Below are 23,838 nucleotides of genomic sequence, written 5' to 3'. Positions count from 1 at the left end.
TTTTATACTGGTTCACCCCAACTTTTTGGCTATGTCCAGTTCTCATTCAAAACTTGAAGGATTCCACTAATCAATACTTTGATTACAACCAAGTATTCTCTATGCCTCTCCTGGCTAGAACAAGTACTCTCTAGGCCACTTCTGGCACTACCATTAATCTCCCCTTGAGATTAAGACCAAAGTATTTTTTTGTCACAAAGTCACTCTTGGCTTTCACAAACAATAAATGTTTGATAGAATATGTACTCTAATCACTCAAAGAGTGTTCACAAAGTAAGTTCGAATACAATGGAAACTTGCTAACTTAGTAGAGCTAAGGTTCACTCTATTCGCTCAAGTTTATTTCATCCAACTAAACTAACAGTGTTACAACACTTTTTTCATTTTAACTCAGAAGATTCTCTAGTGATTCGACAACTTCATTATGAACATCTTCAAGTTTTATATAGACTTCAAAGTTTCGATCCGTTGAGAGACAGAGTGTGGGGGGACCATAAACATCTTTTGGAGTGTATCTTTAGAGAAGTACATCTTGCTAGTGTCGCCATGTGTTCAAAGCTGACTCTCAGTGTACAATTTAAATACATCGTTACTAGCATATGAGAAAAGGAATAAAGAATGTCAAGGCAAAACTATTCAAAACTTCCTTTTTATGCACCATGGCATGAATTGCTTACTAAACCATGAACGTTACTTTTTGGTGATAACTTCTTAGTTCTTGAGGATCGAGTAACTATTTCGTTGCCTTGGACTATGAGGCAAGTGCTAAAACACTTGTCTTTTTAGGACTGGACGTTGAGGTAGTATTGTCCAATGACTAGCACTTCAGCTATCATCGAGAGCCTTTCTAATCATGCATTCTGCTTGTATTTTGTAGAGATAGATAAAATCTATCACTAAAGAATGAAAGGTTAACACATTAAATTTGTACTTTGTTAACATCAAAACCTTTAAGGACTTAATTGTTTGGTACAGTTCAATGTGACTTTGGTGCAATCAAACTTAACAATCTCTTTTATTTTATGATGACAAACAATATAAATTTTGATACCAAGAAAGATAAGATGAAGAGATTAAGATCAAGGTACCATAAGTGTTTTGAGTGCACTATTGCACACCACTTGCTCTTTGTTTGTGTATCTAAAGAATGTAACTTTGATATACAACAAGCATCAGAGGATAATAAGAGCTTTCAAAAACATAATCAGAGCAAACATGTTATCTGTATACATGAGCATATTATGTTGTGATATATGAAACTCTCCTTGAGTTCATTACCTTATGCATGTATTAGAGAATATGTGTCAATTAGAGCATGCATGTTATAGATATCAAAGCATATGTGTAGAAATTTTTTTTAAAACATGAAAACACACATATGTGACCACCAGAACACTTGTTTTATTAAAATTGGCATATGAGTACAAGTGTTTTCAAATCAAAATTCCTATTCTATTTTCTCCCCCTTTGTCATTATCAAAAGACACGGGCTCAAAACGAAAGATGAAATGACTTGATTATCATGGTGAACCTTCAGTGGATGGTGGTTGAGGGATAGGAGGTGATGACTTTGATGGTGAAGGCAATGGTGCAGACATATGATCTTCAAATATTGTAGCCTCTGATGAAGGAACCATGGGTGCAGGAACCTCAGGATGAGGTTGCACAATAGTGGTTGGTGGTGGTAGAGGTGGTTGAGGTGTGGGTGCATACTGTTGTTGGACAGATGAAGGCAACCTTTGTTGCATCAGCAGATTCATGTTGTAGAGAACAAAATCGTTGAAGGATTTGAGTGAAGACTCCAAAGTTTTCTCGATCAGCAAGTTGGTCTCCATGCATTTAGCAATGAATCTTCGTTCCATAGTTTCTTCCAAGTTGGCCTGTTGAAGGCACAACAGTTCTTGAATCCTTTCTTCATCCACACCACTTGGAGCAAATGTGATCAAAGGAGTTATCTCACGAGGAGTACTGGAAGTGCTAATGGTGGCTAAGGTATCATCCACAACTGGTGGAGGTTGTAAAGTAACTTCAATTAGTGGAGGTTCAATAACATCGACTTAAGGTCTAAGATGTGCATGAAGATGGTTGAACAATTCTTTAGATTCAAGCTTCTTCTATTGTTGTTTTGCTTCAGCCTCTTTTTGTATCTCCATCAACTAACAGTTCAACTTGTCTTGTTTTCATTGAAGCTCAGTTGCCATGCCTTGACCTGGAACCCAAGGATTCTTATAAGAAGAGTATGGATGTTCTTGAAGGGTAGGAAACCTTGCCCAGATAGTGATCATGACTCTTCTCATTGCATCTTCATAATACCTATGCAAGTTGAAGACAAACCGAGAGCAAAGAGGAGGAGTATCATGAATTAGATGTTGATAGAACTCATTATCTCCTTTTTTCCTTAGAAAACACATTTGTCAGTTGTTGAAGCGATACGTCTTGGTTGGATGCAAGATTTGCACCATATGCATGTGGTTGGAGTTTTCTTCCTTATCGTAGTCAGAGGTGGAAGAAAGGTGAGAGTTCTCATACATGTCTTTATAGTAAAAGAGCATGGTGTCATTCTGATTAAACTCAATGCCTAGCTTTAACACAACAGATTTTGTAGCCGTATCCTTGGTAAAGTGCCTACTCCATTCATAAGGAATTGGACACAAGGCAACCTTGTCTTTTGAACCTTGATTCGGCGTAACCTTGCTATGGGGAAGAACTTTTCCTTTCTTCTTCCATAGGTCCAACAGTGGTAATCTTGGAGCTATTCTATTAGGCATGAATTTGATAGAAGTTGTGCATCGGATGTGGAAACCTGGAGGATAGCTTGGCCATTGATCTGTCAACCCACATTGCAGCATTATCATGCCAACATTATATACATCATCCTTAGTCAGGGGTTTGCAGAGAGGTTTCTGAAAGAGAATGTAAGGGGTTTGCAGAGGGTTTGATCATGAAAGGATGTGATGATGAATGATGGTGATGCTTAAGTGTTTAGGGTGAAGAGAGAGAAAGAGATCGTAGGGGAAGTTGAAAAGATATGGGCTTTTTCAAACTAGATCTAACTCACTTCAGTTGTCTTAGCACATGTGCACTCAAAATGCTGTGTTTCACTAAACTTGCGTCCAGGGTCACAGTCCATATATTGGACACATGTGTGTAGTGCATAGATACTGACTAAGCTCATTGGATGATAGGTCCTTTTTAGTGATACCGTCTTTAAAGCCTGGTTTTCTAAGACGGTCATGATGTCAGCACCGTCTTTGAAAGTTGATATTTTCTAAGACGGTGTCCTTTTGACCGTCTTTGAAAGTGAGACACTTTCAACGACATTAGATTCAAAGACGGTCAAACACCGTCGTTGTTTGTCTCTTTCCACCGTTGTTGAAACTGCTTTTTCTACCAGTGGGCTCATTTATTTAAATTTATTTGTTAAAAAAATTTAATAAAATAAGCAAGTTTTTATTTTTTAGTATTTTTGTTTAATCGGTTTTTGCTAAAAATAAGTCATTTTCTGTTTTTCTAAAAAAAACAAATTCTATCTACTTCCTAAAAAAGTGTTTTTTTAAAAAGTATTTTTTTTAAATTGTTTTTTTTTCAAATTTAAACAAAGTCACCTTTGGAAGAGATTTAGTTTATGTCTTTTATCAAAGTCTTATTTAAGCATGTTTTTTTTCTTAATTATTAGAAGATATGACACAAGATGAGCGATATATTAAAAATGTATGAATAAAATATATTATTAAGTCTTGAACAAATGATATCTTTCCATATCTAGATTTCAAATATTTATTCTTAACTATTAGTAATATTAGATTTATACGAGTTTTCAGTTTTGTGTTTTTCTTGTCCCTCTCTCTTACAATTAGGGGTGGGTAAACGAGCTCAGGTCCATGGACTGGTCCGCGGGACCCGTGGTCCACGCGGGTTACGGACCAATTTTTTAAAACAGTCTATAGTTATGTCATATTTTTGGGCCTGCCCTGCTTAACCCGCGAACTATGCGGGCGGGTTTGACCTGTGGGATCCACGGGTTGCCCGCAGCCCGCATTAGGTTTGATTTATGTGACCTTGACCCAATTATATTAGGTTTAATTTTCTCTTTTTCACTTTAAACTTTTCTTTTAAAACAACAGATAAAGAAATATATTAGATAAGATAAAGATTTAAAGATAAAAATAAAAGATTTAAATTAAAAGATGATAAATATAAAAAAAATAAGATAGATAATAAAAATAAAAGATTAAGATAAAAAAGATAAGTGATAACATGCTAAAAATTTTCCTTTTTGATATTTTCTCGATCTTTTTTCTCTTTTAATCTATTCTTTTCATGTCTGCAAGCCATAAATAATAAAAATATTAATTCTTATCATTTAAGTCAAAAATAATTGTTAAATAAATATTTTTAAAGATATTTAAATATATTTTTATTATAAAAAATAGCTTACATCTGAGATGAAGATGTTTAAATTTCATACTTTAGATTTATTGCTTGGATTTTCTTTTGTTAAGACATTATTTATTTTATTGATGTAATTGACGAGTTATTGAGATTTTATTTACATTTGTATTGAACTTAATTTCATTGTATTGTATTTTTATTAAAATTGAAATTCTTTTACAATTAGGCCCACGGACCGGTCTGTTTGACCCGCGGGGTCCGCGGGGCGGGACAGACCAATTTATTTGGTCCGTGAAGAAGCGGGACAGACTGACCCAGTCCGCTGCCAATGCGGGGGCCTTATGCGGGGTGGGCCGGCCCGCTTACCCACCCCTACTTACAATAACAAAAAATTATATTCATTTTATTTGAATTGCAATAATAATGAATTTGATTTAAGGTTTTATGAAGAGAAAATTATAAGAAAAAATTTGAGACATAAAATGATAGCTTTAAATAGATAACAATTATTTGAAAAGAATTTAACGAATATACCAGTAATCCATTAAAAAAAATGAATATACGAGCAATATAAAATTTAAAAAATGTTAAAAGGAATTTGAATATGCAATTCATCATTATTGAAACAATTTTTTTAAGTCTAAATTTTTAGTATACATATTATTTATTATTTCTCTATAACTGACATTTTAATCAAATTCAATATCTTAATTATAAATTAATATAATCATTAATATATATAACTACTAGTTAAATGCAATTTCAAATTATCAGTTATTCAATAATAACTATTCTTAATCACACATAACAATGACAATTATCATATTATTTGAATGAAACAAATCAACGCAAGTACTACAAGGTTTGGGTACAGTGACAATGAGTTTAACGTATAAAAGAACAATGGAAATAGATGGGAAACTAAATCTAATTACCTATAGAAATAAATGAACTGGGCTACACAACCTCCAGTACAAAACCAAAAAAATAGTAGATTATGTAATGCAACCACATTATCACGTGGAGTATAAATAGAAATATTAGCTCTCCACTTTAGTCCTCGCCTAGGATGGGATAGCCTACTTGTAATTCCTAGCAAATTCACCCAACCATTTTAGTGAAGTGTTAGTGTGTTGTCCGCACATGACCAAAAGCAGAGGTAGTTTGCCATAATCGACAAAAATTAGTCTTAAGGATTGTAATTGAAAAGGTGGAATGATGTTATTATAAAGGTAATAAAGGGTAAAAAGACTGGTCGAGGTGTGTTAAAGAGCCAATAAAATATAGTCGATGATTTCAACAGATTTGAGGAGCGATCAAGGGACACAAGGGAAGATGAACAATTCATAATGGAAGTATATGATATAAGGATACTTTCATCCATTAGACTACAATTTTTTAAAATTAAGATTTTGAAGTTTTGAGGAAAAGTTGAAACTACCTTGAAATACTAATGTTGCTAATGCCATATTATTATTATAAAGGATAAAAATCCTCGGAGATATTGTTGTTGGTGCCAATTCAAATGCAATTTCTTGGTGTATACCTCTAGATTGGCACAGAACAAGAGTCATATCACCTACACCAGTAGAAAGAGACATCATATTCAACCACATCTATAGATATCACTCTTAAGTTAAACCTAGCCACCCTGTATTTTTTCAAAAAATATATTCAAGGAAGTATGTACAGCTAAACATAACCTCAATCCCCATTTGGATTTCAGGTTTATACAAAATAGAAAGAGACCAATGAGAAAATTAAATTACAATCCAACTATATCCTCTTTGTAATCCTCTGTCTAGTGTATATATGTGTCATCCAATTGCCAAAAATGAGACTGGATAAAGAGAAAGCTTACCTGTTCTTGAATTTTATCTGCAGAGGGTTGCTTTAATTTGTGACATTCTGCAGCATTTTGCTATGGAATCAATGGAAAGAGAGATGATGGAGGAGTTAGGAAAACATAAGAAGGTGGAGAAATAGGAAGAGATGCCTGAGAAAACGATGAAGATTTCAATGAAATTTAGTAACCAATGAAAAACATTTGGTTCACACTGTCAATTGAAAAAAAAATAGTAACCTATATGCCATAAAGACTAAACAGGGTATACCAGATTGAGAAATGGGAGGAGTACTATGCCACGTAAGCAAAAAGGCTGATTTGGAAGAATGTGGTATTTCTAAAAATCTGGGATGGCAACGTGACATTTCATTACTCTGATTTTATATATTATAAATATATGCTAACATTTACTTTATCTTTTGCTTTTGGATTATCGGTGACTAATTCTACTAAAGGGTAAAAGAAGAAAGGAAAAGGTGGAGGGAAGAGTAAAGCTGATCCTAAGAACATTTGTAATTATTGCAAAGAACTAGGTCATGAGAAGCGAGATTGTCCAAAGAAAGATTTTGTTGTTGCTCTTGTTCATGATGACTCTTCATCAGAAAGCGATTTGGTTCTGATTGTTGGTGAACAACTACAATAACATTTTAAACAATGGGTATTGGACTTAGGTTGTTCTTATCATATGTGTCCACAAAAACATTTGTTTGTGACATATGAGAAGATGTCTGGTGGTAACATTCTCATGGGTAATGATGCTCCTTATAAGTCTATAGGTATAGGTTCTATACAAATCAAAATGATTAATGGTGTTGTTAGAACCTTAACTGAAGTTCATCACGTTCATGAGCTTAAGAAAAATGTTGTATTTATAGGTGCCATGGATTTGAAAGTTTTTTCTTGTTGGGTTGAAGGTGGAGTTATGCAGATCAAAGGGAAAGGAAAGTCTATGGTAATGCAGTGAACCAAGCAAGAAAATTTGTACATCCTTTAGGGGTCCACTGTGGCAGGCTCTGTCTCTACTATTTCACAATCTAAAAGTCATGCGTCCAATGACTCATTTGATAATTCTCTGTGGCATCTAAATCTTGGCCACATGAGTGGAAAAGGTCTGGATATTCTTAGCAAGCAAGCCTTACTTGGAAATGAAAAGGTGGAACCTCTTCAGTTTTGTGAGCAATGCGTCTATAGGAAGCAACATTAGACAAAGTTTCCAAAGGCTATGCACACAACAAAGGCAATATTGGATGATAACGATTGTTGAATCATTTAAAAACAAATTTACCAAGGAATTCTGTAGCACAAGATTAGCCTAGGTCGAACTCAAAAATATGATTCAATATGGTTCCTACATTCATTCACTTATAAACAGGAAGGGGCATTTTTGTCAAACAGTTTGTGAGCAACTCTAAAAGAATATGAAAACACAAAAACAGAATTGAAGAAACAAAACAAAACAAGAACAAGATACAATTCAAGATTAAAAGCATCAATCCAATTTGCCAAACCAATGCAATTAGAATTATCACAGTCACTACAGATGATGTTCAATGTGAAAGTTCACTCAAATGCATTAGAGAAAGTTCAATCGAATCAAATCTCTAAATTGTTTGAAATCGCAAATTAGAGTGGACAATCATCCAAACAATTTGTGATTAATTTTCAAAATTAGGAAATGAATCCATAAACTAATCCATTTTCAATAATATACGTAATCAGAATCATGAAAAACGAAAATAGGATTGAAGAGAAAGAAGAACATTCACAAAGAGTAGAAATCTCAAACTAAGACTCAAAATCAGCTTTGCTTGAAGTGGATCCTTGGATTGATTAACTGTTTAGCCCTCCATGATCATCACCAATGGAGAAGCCACAAAATTTGTGTAAGAAAATGGTGGAACAGAAGTGAAAAGTTGAAGAAGAATGAAGAACACTTGAGAGAAAAAGAGAGAAAAGAGAAAGCTTGCACAACAAGTTTAGTACAAAATGAAGTGTAGTGAAGTGTTTCTCCCAATGAATTTCTCCAAAATGGAGTTCACTCTTAACTAACTATCTAACACTAATATATAGAGTGTTAGTAACTAACTAACTAATTAACTACCTAACTAACTACACAAAACAAAAGCCCAAACTCGCAGCCCAATTCTTCAAGTGCAAAGGCTCTGTCTTCCAAGCTCAATTTGACCCTCAAGATGGTAGAATTGGCCAAAGCTTATTTGTAACGAAATTGAATATCCTTTTCTTATCTTTCCAGGGACTACTCACACGTTCCATTTTGAAGTTTGGTAGTGTCCTCTAGGCCTTGCACAAGGAGGATAGGTCATGCACAAAATCTGAAATTTAGCTACAATTCTCAATTAAGTTCAATCATTTGCCTTAGACCAAAATTGGGTTAAGGTGAGAAAATAAGAGTCAAAGATATGTCAATAGGTCTAATAAGAATATAAAAATATTAAACTACAAATGCTCTATCATTGGACTATATCCATTCTGACTGTTGGGGGCTCTCGAGAGAGTTCCATCACTGGGAGGGGCAAGGTCTTTCCTCTCCATCACCGATGATTACTCCAAGATGGCATGGGTATTCATGACAAAGCAAAAATCTGAAGCTTTGAATTTTTTTCAAGCATTGAATGATTCTTATAAAGAATTAGACATGAAAGACAGTAAAGTGTCTTAGGACTAACAATGGCTTGGAATTATGTTCTACTGAATTCAATGAATTCTATAGAGATGAAGGCATAGAAATACAATATATTGTATGTTATACTCTACAACAAAATGAAGTAGCTAAAAGAATGAACAAGACCTTATTGGAAAGGTCTAGATGCATGTTATCCAATTCAGGCTTGAATATGAGTTTTTGGGCTGAGGCAATCAACACAACATGTTATCTCCTAAATCATTCATCGTCCATTACCGTAGACTTTAAGACCTCTATTGAGGTATGGTCTAACAAACCTACTGAATACTCAATGTTGAAGGTGTATGTATGCTCGACATACTAGCAAGTAAGTGAAGGTAAGCTGGAGCCCAGAGCCAAAAATGGCTCCTTTATAGGCTATGGAGATGGAATCAAAGGATTTCAAGTCTAGTCTCCATTTGAAAGAAAGATCATTCTCAATAGAGATGTCTTCTTTGAAGGACTCTTTATGCTTCATTCTAAATCCGATGAAAATTTGGGCAAGGTTGAGGACATTACTAAGCAGGTGGAGTTTGAGAACACCACAATCAAAAGCATTAGTGATCAAAAGCAGTTTGAAACACCTAATGAGACTGATCAGGATCTTCTAATGCACTCTCAACATCAATTGGGGGACTGATTGGACATGTCAAAACCATCTGAAGCTGCCCAAAACCACAACACCTACAAAGTCATAAAGGAAAATCAAAGCTCTTAAAAGATATGGCTTTGATATAGTGTCTTATGCGCTATAGGTAGCAAAAGACATTGATTCATTCAAATCAACCACTTATCAAGAAGCAATTTCCTAATCTGAAGCTAAAGAATGGACGATGGCTATGAATAAAGAGATGGAATCTCGTCAAAAGAACCAAACTTGGGATTTAGTTGAGCAACCGAAAGGCAGACGAGTAGTGGGGTGCAAGTGGATCTTCAAAAAGAAATCTAGATTGTCCATTAAAGAATTAATTTGTTATAAAGAAAGTCTAGTAGCTAAGGGTTATAATCAGAAGGAAGGCATGGACTACAACGAGATATTCTCTCTAGTAGTTTGATACACGTCCATCCTTGTTTTGCTGGCCCTTGTGGAAACTCTAGACATAGAGTTAGAGCAACTCGATGTCAAAACTGTCTTTCTTCATGGAAGACTAGAGGAAGACATTCTAATGCAACAACTTGAAGGTTTTGAGGTGGAAGGAAAGGAAAATGTTGTTTGTAGATTGAAGAAATCTTTTTATGGGCTGAAGCAATCACCAAGATAGTGGTATAAGAGATTTAATGAGTTATTGTCTCTTAGAGGTACATCAAAAGTCCCTATGACTCATGTGTTTATCATAGGATGGTGGAGGATGGTTTCCACATCTATCTACTACTCTATGTGGATGACATACTCAAAGCATCTTAAATTTTTTTTGACAATTCAGAAGTTGAAGTCACTACATAGTAGTGAATTTGAGATGAAGGACATGGGAGCTACTGAAAAGATTCTAAGCATAGAGAACAAGAGGGATCGAGTCTAGAATAAGCTTTTTTTGTATCAGAAGGAATACATTGACAAAGTGTTGAGTCATTTTGGGATGGCATCCACAACACCATTAAGTACTCCTTTGATAGCGTCCATTCGTCTATAGACTCAATACTACTCAATCAGAATCATAGAAGGAATACATGTCTCGTGTTCCTTATGCAAGTCATGTAGGTAATCTCATGTATGCTATGGTATGCACCAGACCGAACCTAACACAAGTAGTCAGTATTGTGAGTAGGTATATATGTAATCCTGGGAAAAGACATTGCTAACCTAGGAAATGTATACTCAGGTACCTTAAGGGTAAAACTGATATTAGACTTGTCTTCTATGGAGACACGCCATTGTAGAAGCAAGCTTCATGATGAATCAAGAATGATTCAAAGAAGTTTTGATGATAACAAAGGTGATGAAAAAAAGCTCAAAGGTTAAGAACACTTCATGATGATCTCAAGAATCAAGATTGAATCAAGAACACTTCAAGGTTCAAAGAGAAAATTTGATTTCAAGAATCAAGAATCAAGTTTCAAGACTCAAGATTCAAGAATAAATAGAAGAATTAATCAAGATAAGTATGAAAAAATTTATTTCAAAAACTGAGTAGCACATGGATTTTTCTCAAAACTTGTTTACCAAAGAGTTTTTACTCTCTGGTAATCGATTACCAGATTGTTGTAATCGATTACTAGTAGCAAAATGTTTTTGAAAAAGTTTTCAACTAAATTTACAACATTCCAATTGATTTCAAAAAGCTGTAATCGATTACAATGTTTTGGTAATCGATTACCAGTGTGCTTGAACGTTGAAATTCAAATTCAAAAGTGAAGAGTCACATTCTTTCACAAAAAGAGCTTTGTGTAATCAATTACACTGATTTGGTAATCGATTACCAGTAATAGTTTCTAAACAAATCAAAAGATGTAACTCTTCAAATAGTTTTTGACTTTTTCAAATTGGTTAGTTTTTGTAAAAGTTATAACTCTTCTAATGGTTCTCTTAACCAGGCATGAAGAGTCTATAAAAGCAAGGCTTTGTTTTGCATTTCAATAATCTTGAACAACCTTTACAATACAATCCTTTACAATCTTTTAATCTCTTTGAACTTCTTCTTCTTGTGCCAAAAGCTTTCCAAAAGTTTTTTGGTTTTCTAAACCTTGAAAACTTGTGCTATTCATCCTTTTCATTCTCTTCTCCCTTTGCCAAAAAGAATTCGCCCAGGACTAACCGCCTGAATTCTTTTGTGTCTCCCTTCTCCCTTGTCAAAGAATTCAAAACGACACAGTCTGAGAATTCTTTTGATTCTTCCCTTTCCCATATACAAAAGATTTCAAAGGACTAACCGCCTGAGAATTCTTTTGTATCCCCATTCACAAAGTTTCAAAGGTTTAACCGCCTGAGATCTTTGTCTTAACACATTGGAGGGTCATCCTTTGCGGTACAAGTAGAGGATACATCTACTTGGGTTTGACTGAGAACAAAAGAGGGTACATCTCTTGTGGATCAGTTCTAGTGGAGGATACATCCACTAGGTTGTTCAAAGAGAACAAGGGAGGGTACATCCCTTGTGGATCTTTGCTTGTAAAAGGATTTTTACAAGGTTGGAAAAGAAATCTCAAGGACTGCAGGTCGCTTGGGGACTGGATGTAGGCACGGGTTGTTGCCGAACCAGTATAAAAACTCTTTTGTGTTTGTCTCCTTCTTCCCTACTCTTTTAATTTCCGTTGTGCACTTTAATTTCCGCTTTTACTTTTGGTTAAGATTCTTTTTTGTCTTTCATTTACTTAACAACATAGTAAAAGCCTTAGAAGAGTAAATTTTTAATTAGTAAAGATTTAGGAATAATCAATTCAACCCCCCTTCTTAATTATTCTGAGGCTACTCGATCCAACAACCATGTGCTCTCGCTGTCAGTTGGAAGGCAACACTTCAGACCACAGTGGCTTTATCCACTATAGAGGCAGAGTAATGGCTCTGGTAGAAGCAACAAAGGAAGGGATCTGGCTAAAGGGTTTGATTAGAAATCTTGGGTTTCCACAGGAAAAGACAATCATTTTATGTGACCTTCTTAGTGCAATCTATTTAGCCAAGGATCAAGTCTATCATGAAAGGACTAAGCACATTGGCATTAGATATCACTTCATCCATACTAAGAAAAGAGTCGAAGTCCAAAATGTTGATACGAGCGAGAATCCAACTGATATGTTTACAAAGGTTGTTTTGAGAAGCAAGTTTGTGCATTGTCTGGATCTACTTAACATAGATTGTTGGAAATGAATTGAAATATTTGTAATTTAGAAATGTTATTGAACCAAGGTAGAAACTATTGATTGTTGGATGATAGACAATAGAGATAGGGTGAATAATAGTGGTTGTTTGGTCAATACTCTTTTCTTTTGTATTAATCATCCAATCTTCTGGTGGAGCGTCCAATCGTGTAGAAGGGAGCATTAAGTCTGGTGGTTCATTAACATAAGCTGTGTTGTAACTGTAACTGTTTTCTATTTTTTGTTGTAACCATTTTTTATTAGACAGTTAGTTGTTGTCTCCTTTATAAGAAGCTTTGTATTCTAGATTCAAAGAGCTTGAGAGTGCTTTGAACCCCTTCATTGTAAATTCTATTATTCACAATAAACTTAAAAATTTTGTACGATCTCTCTCTCCCCTTTCTATCATTTATGCTTCCCTATCTGAATAGAATTTCTCGAATCTTCCCAACAAGTGCATTTAGCCCAAAGGTAAATGTGTTATTATATTGGCCTCATCATTGATAACTCCTTACTTCTTACACTATATTTTGCCATAGTATATATGTCCCTATTAACTCTTATTAAGGTGATAGTTGTTTTGAAACCCATATCTCGAAGTAGGTATGGAAATAGTGAAAGACGTTAGCTTGGTCTCAAAATTTGGATCTTACCTTTTTTTTAACGATGTAGTATATGTACCTTCCTCAAAAGGAATATTATGGTAAATATGCTGCCACAGGGCAACATATGGGATAATTTACATACTCATATAATAGTATAATAGGTCCTCTATATATCATGCTTAGGAGTTTTGTATTGTATTGTGTGGTTGAAAGGCGTGACTGCACACTCAAAGATATGATGAAGAGAACTGAGACTATGGATTCCAAGTATACTAAGTTCCTGAAGCTTAATGTACCATACCTTGCCATCCCATCAAATAAAGTTAATGTTACTTTAACCTGGTTAAGTTCACATTTCCTGCAATGGATGTTGGTAATCCTTTAGTTGATGATGTTGTTGACTCTTTTGTTATGGTTGAGGTTTCACAACCTATTTAGTTAAGTATATGCTTGCAAAAAGGTCTATTAGACAAAGGCAAGTTGCTAAAGAAGTCAATTGTAAAATAAAATTTCAAATCGACAAGGTTTTTTGTCTGTGAAGATAACTTTGTAAGAAAATGTAACAACCTTTATTACAAGAGCGCTTCAGATGATAAGAAAAACAAGTTCACAAAAACACAGTATATCTTAAAATGACTAAAACACAATTTAGACCCAAGGTCAGTTAAAAGTTGAAAGAAAGCAAAAGGTAAACAAACACATAGAGTTATACTGGTTCGTCTCTACCAATGAGACTATGTCCAATTCTTGGAAAATCACCAAGTTCCACTAACTTTTCACAAGTTACAAGTATTATGTTACGACCATTTCTGACTCTTACAAATGAAACTCTACCATAAGTTTGATCAACACCCATTATTCTTTGTTCTATCAGACAAGATTTTTCGTCACTGCTAACTCTAAACAAATCATACAAGATTTATGGTTAAGGACTACTTAGAGACTAAAACAGAATCGTCTTACAGATGCATAAACAAAATCAACACTTAGTCCTTTACTCAAGGTGTTTAAGGTGTTTTGAGAGCTTTTTCTAGTCTTGCAAGAGTATACATAGAGTCTTGTTAAAGGAGAATAGTAAGAAATATTTGTGTGAGATCAAATCTTTTGGTCTTCAAAGCTTCTAGTTTATATAGGCCTCATCTTTAAGTATATGTTGTCCCATAACGGGTAAATCTTCATCTGATCCACGTCTGATAAAAAAGGGTCATTGGTTGCATTTAATGCACGTCCTTTCCTCATGTAGAGAAATCTTTTTTTAAGGCTTGGGTGTACAAGAAATTTCAGCAAGAAGTGACATCTTTGTGTCAGAGCAGGTCCTGCGTAATAAAGCTTTTATTTTGATAATGAAGATGACATATCAGATCTTGACTTCATTTATTCTTCATAAGATTCAGCAGATCCTAAGAGAATGTTTTTGGAAACAAAATTTCAAATATAGAGTAATAAATAAAGTTTTAACGATTATACCACACGTTGTAACAGATCATGACTTTAATTGTCTATCGTCTGAAAAACATTAGACGTAAATGTTAGAAAGATATCAACCGAATACCACACAACATTTTATCTTTGTATTTGTTTTCATGTAATCAAAATAATTAAGGATCTTGATTCATCTTTAAGACAAAAGACGTCCTTTTGACTCAACAATCTCCCTTTTTTTATGATGTCAAACAATTACAAATGTAGAAGATGAATACTAACTTAAAGACTTTCATTGAAAAAAACATTAGTAGTCTTATTAGATGCAAGAAAGTATAAGACAAAAAGGAAAACTTAAAGCATCATAAGACATCAAGACAAAGTCTGAACAGGTAACAAAAAACATTTCTCCTCTCTTTTATTCATGTAAATATTTTCACACCAAGGATATGTGTTTTGGAGTACAGAATAAACAAATAGGACAAAATTCACTATAAGAGCTCCCACTTAGATTGTACTTCCTCCAAACATAAAAGCTCAGCTCCCCCTCAGATTTTGCTTTCTTTAGACTTTGACATTTTCCCTGCCAAAGGCTTTGCCAAGTGCTTCAGCTTTTAAATTTTTCCCTCTTTGTTTGGTAGTTTCTTCATCTAGCTTCCTTAGGAACTCATCATCAAAGTCATCGGAATCATAAGAGATGGTAAAGGGGCTACCTGTTAACCTATTGGCAAGTTTACCAATTTGCACAAGTAGTATTTAAACGGTAAGACCAAGTATCGTATCCACATGGAATTTGTTTCACTTAGATGCTGCATATTTAGTATGTAAACACTTTTAACTTTGGAAATGAAATAAAAGGTTCAACAATGATTTGATTTTCTGTAATTAATTACTCTACTTATCAACTTACGAAATAAACACAAACCTGTAAAATGTGATACTTATCAAGGTAAAAGCATCGGGGAGTCTTCTACTAAACTTTCTCTTGCCGTAGTAAAATTTTTTTCTCTATCTAACGTTATTTTAGCGCTCTTGCACCACCTATTTACTCAGACCATGATTCCTCAAAAGAATGAGCCTAACTCTCTTAGTTTTTGTTCTTGATTCCTCAACAAACTCGTTCTAAGGGAGTTGCAGTATGCACACAGTACAAAATACACTAGATTACTACCTTTTATTCCTAGATAAACAGACCCCTAGCTGCTCTATCAAGTCCTAAGGATTCCAAGCATTTTCCAACACTTAAAAACCTAACTAAACATACAAATGGATGATCAAGCCACTAACATGTAAAATAAATGTAGATAGAAGCAAAGAACACCAGAAAATAACATTAAATAGATAGTTAGAAGTTTACATTAAGAGTGCTCAGTAGAATAACTCCCCAACAATGAAGTTCCTAGCCCTCCATTAACAAGGAGGACTTAATACAAAGAGGAAAATAGTGTTTTGTGAAAGAAAATGGTAAAGGATGAAGAAAAATGTCTTCTCTCCAGCCTAAGTGCCCTCTTCCTTCAGTTTCACGTATTATATGCTTGGTGTCCCTTCATTTCCCACCAACTCAGTGCTTTAAAGGCTTTTGGACTTCTCAGCACATGAAGGTGTGCTCAGCGAGCATGTCTCGCTGAGCGAGAGTAAGTGAATATCCGCTAAGTGAGCCTGGGCACGCTAAACGTGAGTAGAGACAATGTCCTCGTTGGACGGGCTAGCTATACGCTAAGTGCACTGCTCTCTAACTAAACATCTTCTAGGGTTTTGCATTCACTCAGCGAACTAGCTGCCTCGCTAAGCGAATAAGGCGTGCTTAACCAATCTGGCTCGCTAAGCGAGTTCTTCAGCAGCATTTCATACCTTTCCTTCTTTAGCCTACAGACTGAGTTAAATTCAACATTAGTTCACAAAAATGGAGTTTCTACTTTATAAATTCATACAAGAATGAAAATATTTACAATCTTCACAAAAGAAACCGTAAATTAGAGGCACATTGCTATTTTTTTTACTTCTTTTTAATGCAATAAAAGCTCATGAATAGCAATTAACAAACTCCCCCAAATTTACAGTTTTGCTTGTCCTCAAGCAAAGAAAATAACAGTTTTCTTGTCCTCAAGCAAAAGGAATCAATAGTGGTTAACCAAAATGGTGCTTGTCTCGTATGCATCAATCACACAAACAGAGATGACTAAACATGCATCAACCAATAACCTTCCGAAATGAAGTGCATTATATTCAAAGACATTAGCATGTGCATTAAGTAGCAAAAATGAAATAGGCTAGTAGGCATGACAAGTATCAAGGAAGGTCAACCAAGTTTAATCCTCACAGCCACTGTTTCTCTCATATGCACAGGTGTTTCAAGTAGTTCTTGAGATAGACAACTAACACAATTAACAACTTTTGCATTTCATCTCATTCCATACAGTCATAAACACACAAAATGAATCTAAAGGACTTCCTTTGGCTTGTAATGAGGCTAGGCTAAGAACAATTTATGGTTTTTCTAGGATGCAAAACTTTGGTTTTAGGAGAGCATTCATCCATAGATCACTTTTTATTGACATGCCACAGTCAGCAGCGCAATTAATAACACACAAAGCTTCCTTTGTTTTTTATGTTCTTTTTCTCTTCTCTTTTTATTTTATTTTATTTTAGCAGTTTATAATTACTGTTAATGGTTGAGATTTTGACTCTCTGTGTAGCTGTTACTTACATTCCTAAAATATAATTCACCCAAACACACTCCTCCAAATTTGGGACAAATTTTTCTTAAACCATACAATGCTCTCCTATAACCTAAGATAGGATATACAAAGATAACATTTACATTTAGGTTCATGGTTCAATGACTCATTCATTCATATTTAAGCTCAAAAGGGGTGCAAGGGTTTAATCATTCATAAACATGGTAAGGCTATTTGGCTAAGTGGCTAAATCAATTCAACATGGCCTTCATCATTTCCAAATCATGCATTCATTCAGTATTCAAAGATTCATGCAAAAATCAGTACTTGATGCTAGTCGTCCTCTCATAGTTTAAGATTCACACAACTCACCAGGTTATAGCAATTGGTTACACCTTCACTATTTTCCTGTCATGCAAACTAATATTTTCACTCACGCCCCTAATTTTCATGCCCTTTCTCTTCTACATAAAGCAAACTTATTCTAGGTATATGATTTAGCAGCATAAGTCACTCATATCATGCAATCAATTCAGTTCAAACCAAATATCAAAACAAACACCACTGCTGAATAAAATCATGAAATGCAAAATTAAACCACTGTTCAACTTCCAAAGCAGTAAAATACTTCAAAACCAGTAAAATACTAAATAACTAAATGACTAGAATAATAAAAAAAAATTGTTCAAAAAACAAAATAATTAAATAGGGTCCTATCAAGCTTCAATCATCCTGACCTAGAGTGGGCCATGGGTCCCAAGTCCCCTGTGCCGCAGTGACATTTTCTACATAGTCATCATTAATATCTGCCTCTATTGCGCCTGAGACTCCCTCATCAGCAGCCTCCAATGGTGTGTGATAAGGTCGTGATGAATGCTCTACAGCATGGGCACGATTGCATCACTGCTCGGTGCGGAGGGGCTGGCTAGAGCAGAAATAGGTGCTAGAGGTGGAGGGACTGGTGTTGGTGTTGGAACGTCTGAAGGGGCTCAGGCCTTGGCCTTGTGGGACCTAGGGAATGTGATGGAAGGATCCTCCGAGTTCCAGCAGTTCTTCCTGATATAGGCCAAATTAATGGCTGGGTTAAGGGACTCGAAAGTCAGAGAATCAAACACTACTCCTCTGGCTATGCATAAGGCTGTGATAAGGGCAAGAAAGCCCAACCTAGGGGAGTTGGATTGGGCCATCTTAGAAATCTGTCCTGAAATGATTGAGCCCAGGTCCATGTCCATCTTCATGATGAGGTCGTACACCAACCTTGCTCTGTCCATGTTAAGGTCAGACGTGTGAGAAGTAGGAGCGAGGTTGCAGTAGGATAGAACACTCCATGTTTGAGCGAGAGTGGTCAGATCGTTCCTCAGCAGCTTCCACAGTGCCCCCTCAACATTTAGGATAAACCTACGCCCTAGTAAACAAAGTTTGGCTGCAATAGCTTGAGGGTCAGGGTATGTGTGGCAGAAGCGGGAGTATGCTGAGTACCTCTCCCTAGGTTCGAGTACCACCGATGTCTCCAGGAAGGTATTTAGCATGGAGGCATCAAACTTGATCGTCTTCCCCCGCACCTTACATTGTATGGGGGAGCGATCCTCTGGGTCATAGAGGTTGGAGTAGAACTCCTTAACCAACGCCAGGTTAATATGATTCTCCATCAGGCGTGTGAGATTCCTATGCCACTGACAGCGCTCCAGCTCCCGGAGGAACTCATCATAATGGGAGTAAGCTAACTCCATGTTTCTCTCTGGGAGAATGTTCCTATGATGCACGTTCATCTTAAATCTCTCCCATGCGGTCTCAAACACAAATCTGGACATGTCATAAGGCTCCTGAGGCCTGGAAGAGGAAGCACATCTCTTTTTGGAAGCCATATGCACCAAAACATAGAAAAAGATTAAAGTTAGTAAGGATTTTATTGAAAACTGTCCTAAGAAAAATAAGAGGTAACATAGGGTGGGCGCTAAGCGAGATGGGCTCGCTTAGCGCGCCTTACCGAAATAATAGCATTGCACTTAGCGCATCTATCTAACTCAGCTTAGCGCCAATGGGCACTTAGCAAGACTTACTATGAATGACACTGGTGGCTTAGCGAGGTAGCCTCGCTAAGCCTTATTCCATGACAGAGAGCTATTTGCGCTTAGCACGCGAACAAACATGCAGAAGACTAGATTGCCTTGGGCTTAGCGAGACAGGCTCGCTTAGCCCAATTTTATTCCAGAGGCAAAATTGGGCTTAGCACGTGTGACGTGCTAAGCCGCAGAGGGAATGCAAAAAGCCTCTAAGTTTTAGACAATCTAAGTATGCTCGCTAAGCACAGATGGTCGACTTAGCGAGTTCATACAAACCTAGAAAATATAAGCCAACATTAAGGACTCACTAAGCCATAGTGCAATGGCTTAGCGAGTTCATCCTAAATTGCAGAAATTCCAACAAACTTGATGAACTCGCTTAGTGGAACAGGGCGCGCTTAGTGAGTTCATCCTGAAACCCAGAAATTCAAAAAAACATATGAACTCGCTTAGCGAGCACCCTCACTTAGCGAGTTCATCGCAAAACTCAAAAATTGGGGCTTGTCAGCCTCAACTTCCTAAGCCACTATTCAGGCTTGGAAGCTTGAGGCTTAGCCCTTCTAACCAAACCATATTGCAACCTAAAGCATAGACCTAACATTACATTAACTAGACAAATACTAACAATCAACAGAACATACACAATTACATAATCAAAAGGAAACTTCTAAAGTCCTCTACCCTAAGGTTTCAATACAGAAATTAACAAAAGAAAAGAGGGAAAAAAAACTTACTTGGAACTGTATGGAGTAGTGTGATGCAACGAAAGCAGAATATGAATGATGAGCAGAAGAAAAAGGGAATGAATTGCAGTTATAGAGAATGGTAATGTAATTGCCCTAAGGCAGTTATGTTTTCCCTTTGCGGTTTCGATTTGCTTGCTAAGCGCGAGTGTCACACTAAGTGAGCACTCTTGGACGTTTAAATTTTCAGAATTTGAATTCACGCGCTTAGCGAGACAGACTCGCTCAGCCCAATTATCTAAAATGTTAACCCGAGAGGTTTTTAGTCTTAGCGCATAGATGCGTGCTTAGCGAGTTCTATAGCTCTGATTGGCTTGCAACTTCTGCTAAGCGGGCCTTGGCACGCTTAGTGGATTAAATGAGTGTTGATGCAGTAGTGGGGGTGCGCTTAGCGAGGTAGTCTCGCTTAGTGCAATTGCCATTCCAGAGAGACTTTTGGGCTTAGCGAGACAGACTCGCTTAGCCCAAGTATCATTAAGGCCTAGATAGAGAGGGTTTTGCACTTAGCGCGTAGGTGCGCTTAGCGAGGCAATTTGACGCGCTTAGCGAGCTGGCTCGCTTAGCTCAATTTCATTAAATGCACAACCCGAGAAGGTTTTGGGCTTAGCGCATGTACTCATTTAGCGAGGCCCCATCAACCACTAGATGAGGGGTTGGCACGCTTAGCGAGAGTATTACTCGCTCAGTGCATAGGCTATGTCTCGCTTAGCGTAGGTGTCGCGTTGAGCGAGTTGGATGACTGAAAAAATTTTCTAAGTCTCAACCCATCCTTAGCTTCATAGAAGCTTGTTGCTAACCCCTTTCATTTAAGTTTATGTTTTTTCACTCTACTCTAAGCACTATCAAATGAACACAACCTAACTAATATGCATTAAAACAACATAAAATGATTGAGGAAGATAAGAAAAGTTGGGTTGCCTCCCAGCAAGTGCTTCTTTAACGTCACTAGCTTGACGTGTGTCACCTCTAAGGGTCCTGTAAATGCAAGATGGTGGTTAATCGCTCAATGTTCCCACCATGATACAACTTTAATCTTTGCCCGTTCACAATCCAGCTTCTCTTAGGAGTTGTTGACTAAGGATCTATTAGCTCCACTACTCCATATGGCTTCACTTCTTTGATAGTAAATGGTCCAGACCATTTAGACTTCAATTTGCCTAGGAACAGCTTTAGCCTTGAGTTGAACAACAGAACTTGTTGGCCAGGCTGGAAGTCCTTCTTCAACAAATTTTTATCGTGATATGCCTTCACCTTTTGCTTGTATAGCCTGGATGATTCATATGCATTCAACCTCATTTCCTCCAACTCCAAGAGTTGCAGCTTCCTTTTCTCTCCCGATAGAACTTCATCAAAATTCAGAAACTTCAAAGCCCAATATGCCTTATGCTCCATCTCTATTGGTAAGTAGCAGGCTTTGCCATAAACCATTTGAAATGGAGATAGTCCCATGGGGGTTTTAAAGAAAGTCCTATAAGCCCACCAATGCATCATCCAGCTTACTTGCCCAATGTCTTCTAGTAGAGGCCACAGTTTTCTCTAGAATCTTCTTCAGTTCCTTGTTGGAAACCTCAGCTTGACCATTTGTCTATGGATGGTATGGTAAGGCCACCTTGTGTGTGACTCTATAATGACCTAGCACCTTTTGAAGTTGGCTATTGCAAAAGTGAGAGCCTCCATCATTAATTAGGACTCTCGGCACCCCAAAATGAGAAAAGATATTCTTCTTCAAGAATTTTACAAAAGTTCTGGCATCATTCTTTAAGGGCAGCCACTGCTTCAACCCACTTAGACACATAATCAACAGCTACAAGGATGTATTCATTCCCATAAGATGGAGGAAGTGGACCTACAAAGTCAATACCCCAACAGTCAAAGACTTCTACCTCCATGATATTTTGTAGGGGCATTTCATTTTGCCTTGAGATTCCTCCCATTCTTTGACATTGATTGCATTGAGTTGCATGTTCATGGGCATCCTTGAAAAGTGATGGCCAAAAGAATCCCGATTGCAGGACCTTGGCTACTGTTTTGTCTCCACTATAATGGCCTCCACAAGGTGAATTATGGCAGTGCCACAATATGCTTTTAGACTCCTCGTTTGTTACGCATCTCCTCAAAAGATTACCAGCTCCAATCTTAAACAAGTGTGGATCATCCTAGACAAAAAAGCGAGCATCATGCAAGAATTTCTTCTTCTGCTGCTAGGTCAAATCCTTTGAAAGGATTCCTGCTGCCTTAAAGTTGGCCAGATCAGCAAACCATGGCCTTTCATTCACCACTAACAGCGATTCATCTTGAAACTCATCTCTTATTTCCAGTTCCTTCAAGGTCACTTCCTCATTTACTAGTCTTGACAAGTGGTCAGCCACCAGATTCTCAGATCATTTCTTGTCTTGAAGGACTAGATCAAATTCTTGTAGCAATAAAATCCACCTGATTAGCATGGGCTTAGAATCGGCCTTGGTCAACAAATATTTGATAGTTGCATGGTCGTTGTACACAATAACCTTGGATCCCACCAGGTATGATCTAAATTTTTTGAGAGCATAGACAATTGCAAGCATCTCCTTTTCTGTGGTGGCATAATTTAATTGAGCATCATTTAAGACCTTACTCGCATAGTAGATGGCATGAAAAACTCTGCCCTTCCTCTGGTCCAACACAGCACCAACGGCATAGTCACTTGCATCACACATGAGCTCAAACTCTTGGCCCCAATCCAATGTTGTAATGACAGAAGTGGACACTAAGCTGGTCTTTAAGGCGTTGAATGCCTTCAAACACTCTTCATCAAATAAGAACACAACGTCCTTATTGAGCAAATTGCTTAGCGGTTTGGCAATCTTCAAAAAATCTTTGATAAATCGCCTATAGAACCCAGCATGCCCCAGAAAGCTCCTTACTGCCCTAACATTCATTGGTGGAGGTAGCTTCTCAATAACATCAATTTTTGCCTTATCTACCTCGATTCCCCTTACAGAAATTTTGTGGCCCAAAACGATCCCTTCTCGAACCATGAAGTGGCATTTTTCCCAATTAAGCACCAGATTGGTCTCTTCACAGCGTTGCAACACAAGCTCCAAATTAGCTAGACAGCAATCGAATGATGAGTCGAACACCGAGAAGTCATCCATAAACACCTCAATACACTTCTCTACCATGTCAGCAAATATTGCCATCATGCATCTTTGAAAAGTAGTAGGAGCATTGCAAAGCCCGAAGGGGATTCATCTGTAAGCAAACACACCGAAGGGGCAAGTGAATGTTGTCTTCTCTTGGTCATTTGGGTCCACAACAATTTGATTATATCCAGAGTAGCCATCCAGAAAACAATAGAATGATTGACTAGCTAATGTCTCAAGCATCTGGTCCATGAAAGGAAGAGGAAAATGATCCTTCCTTGTGGCATCATTCAACTTCCTGTAGTCGATGCACATCCTCTACCCCGTGGCTGTTCTTGTGGGGATCAAATCATTCTTTTCATTTCTGATCACTGTCATGCCACCCTTTTTTGGGACTACTTGAACAAGGATCACCCAAGCACTATCTGAGATGGGATAAATGAGGTCTGCTTCCAGCAATTTGAGCACTTCCTTGTGCACTTCTTCCTTCAT

The 23,838-nt window shown here is 36.8% G+C and overlaps 1 protein-coding gene across 1 annotated transcript; it reads right to left on the bottom strand.

Annotated features, from left to right (window-relative positions):
• Nucleotides 1-21,298: 21,298 nt before the first annotated feature.
• LOC102669319 (uncharacterized) lies at nucleotides 21,299-21,673 on the bottom strand. Its single transcript, XM_006603263.1, has one exon. It carries the CDS (start codon nucleotides 21,671-21,673, stop codon nucleotides 21,299-21,301), a length of 375 nt encoding a protein of 124 aa, XP_006603326.1.
• Nucleotides 21,674-23,838: the final 2,165 nt, after the last annotated feature.

This window comes from Glycine max, chromosome 18, assembly GCF_000004515.6.
Source record: "Glycine max cultivar Williams 82 chromosome 18, Glycine_max_v4.0, whole genome shotgun sequence".
In the NCBI taxonomy this organism is placed as follows: Eukaryota; Viridiplantae; Streptophyta; class Magnoliopsida; order Fabales; family Fabaceae; genus Glycine; species Glycine max.
Note: the sequence above shows the minus strand (reverse complement) of the source record. Positions and strands in the feature narration are given on the sequence as shown.

What these genes read in the sequence shown, in the direction of transcription:
- LOC102669319 (XM_006603263.1), bottom strand. Translation starts at nt 21,673, where the DNA reads ATGGGACTATCTCCATTTCAAATGGTTTATGGCAAAGCCTGCTACTTA.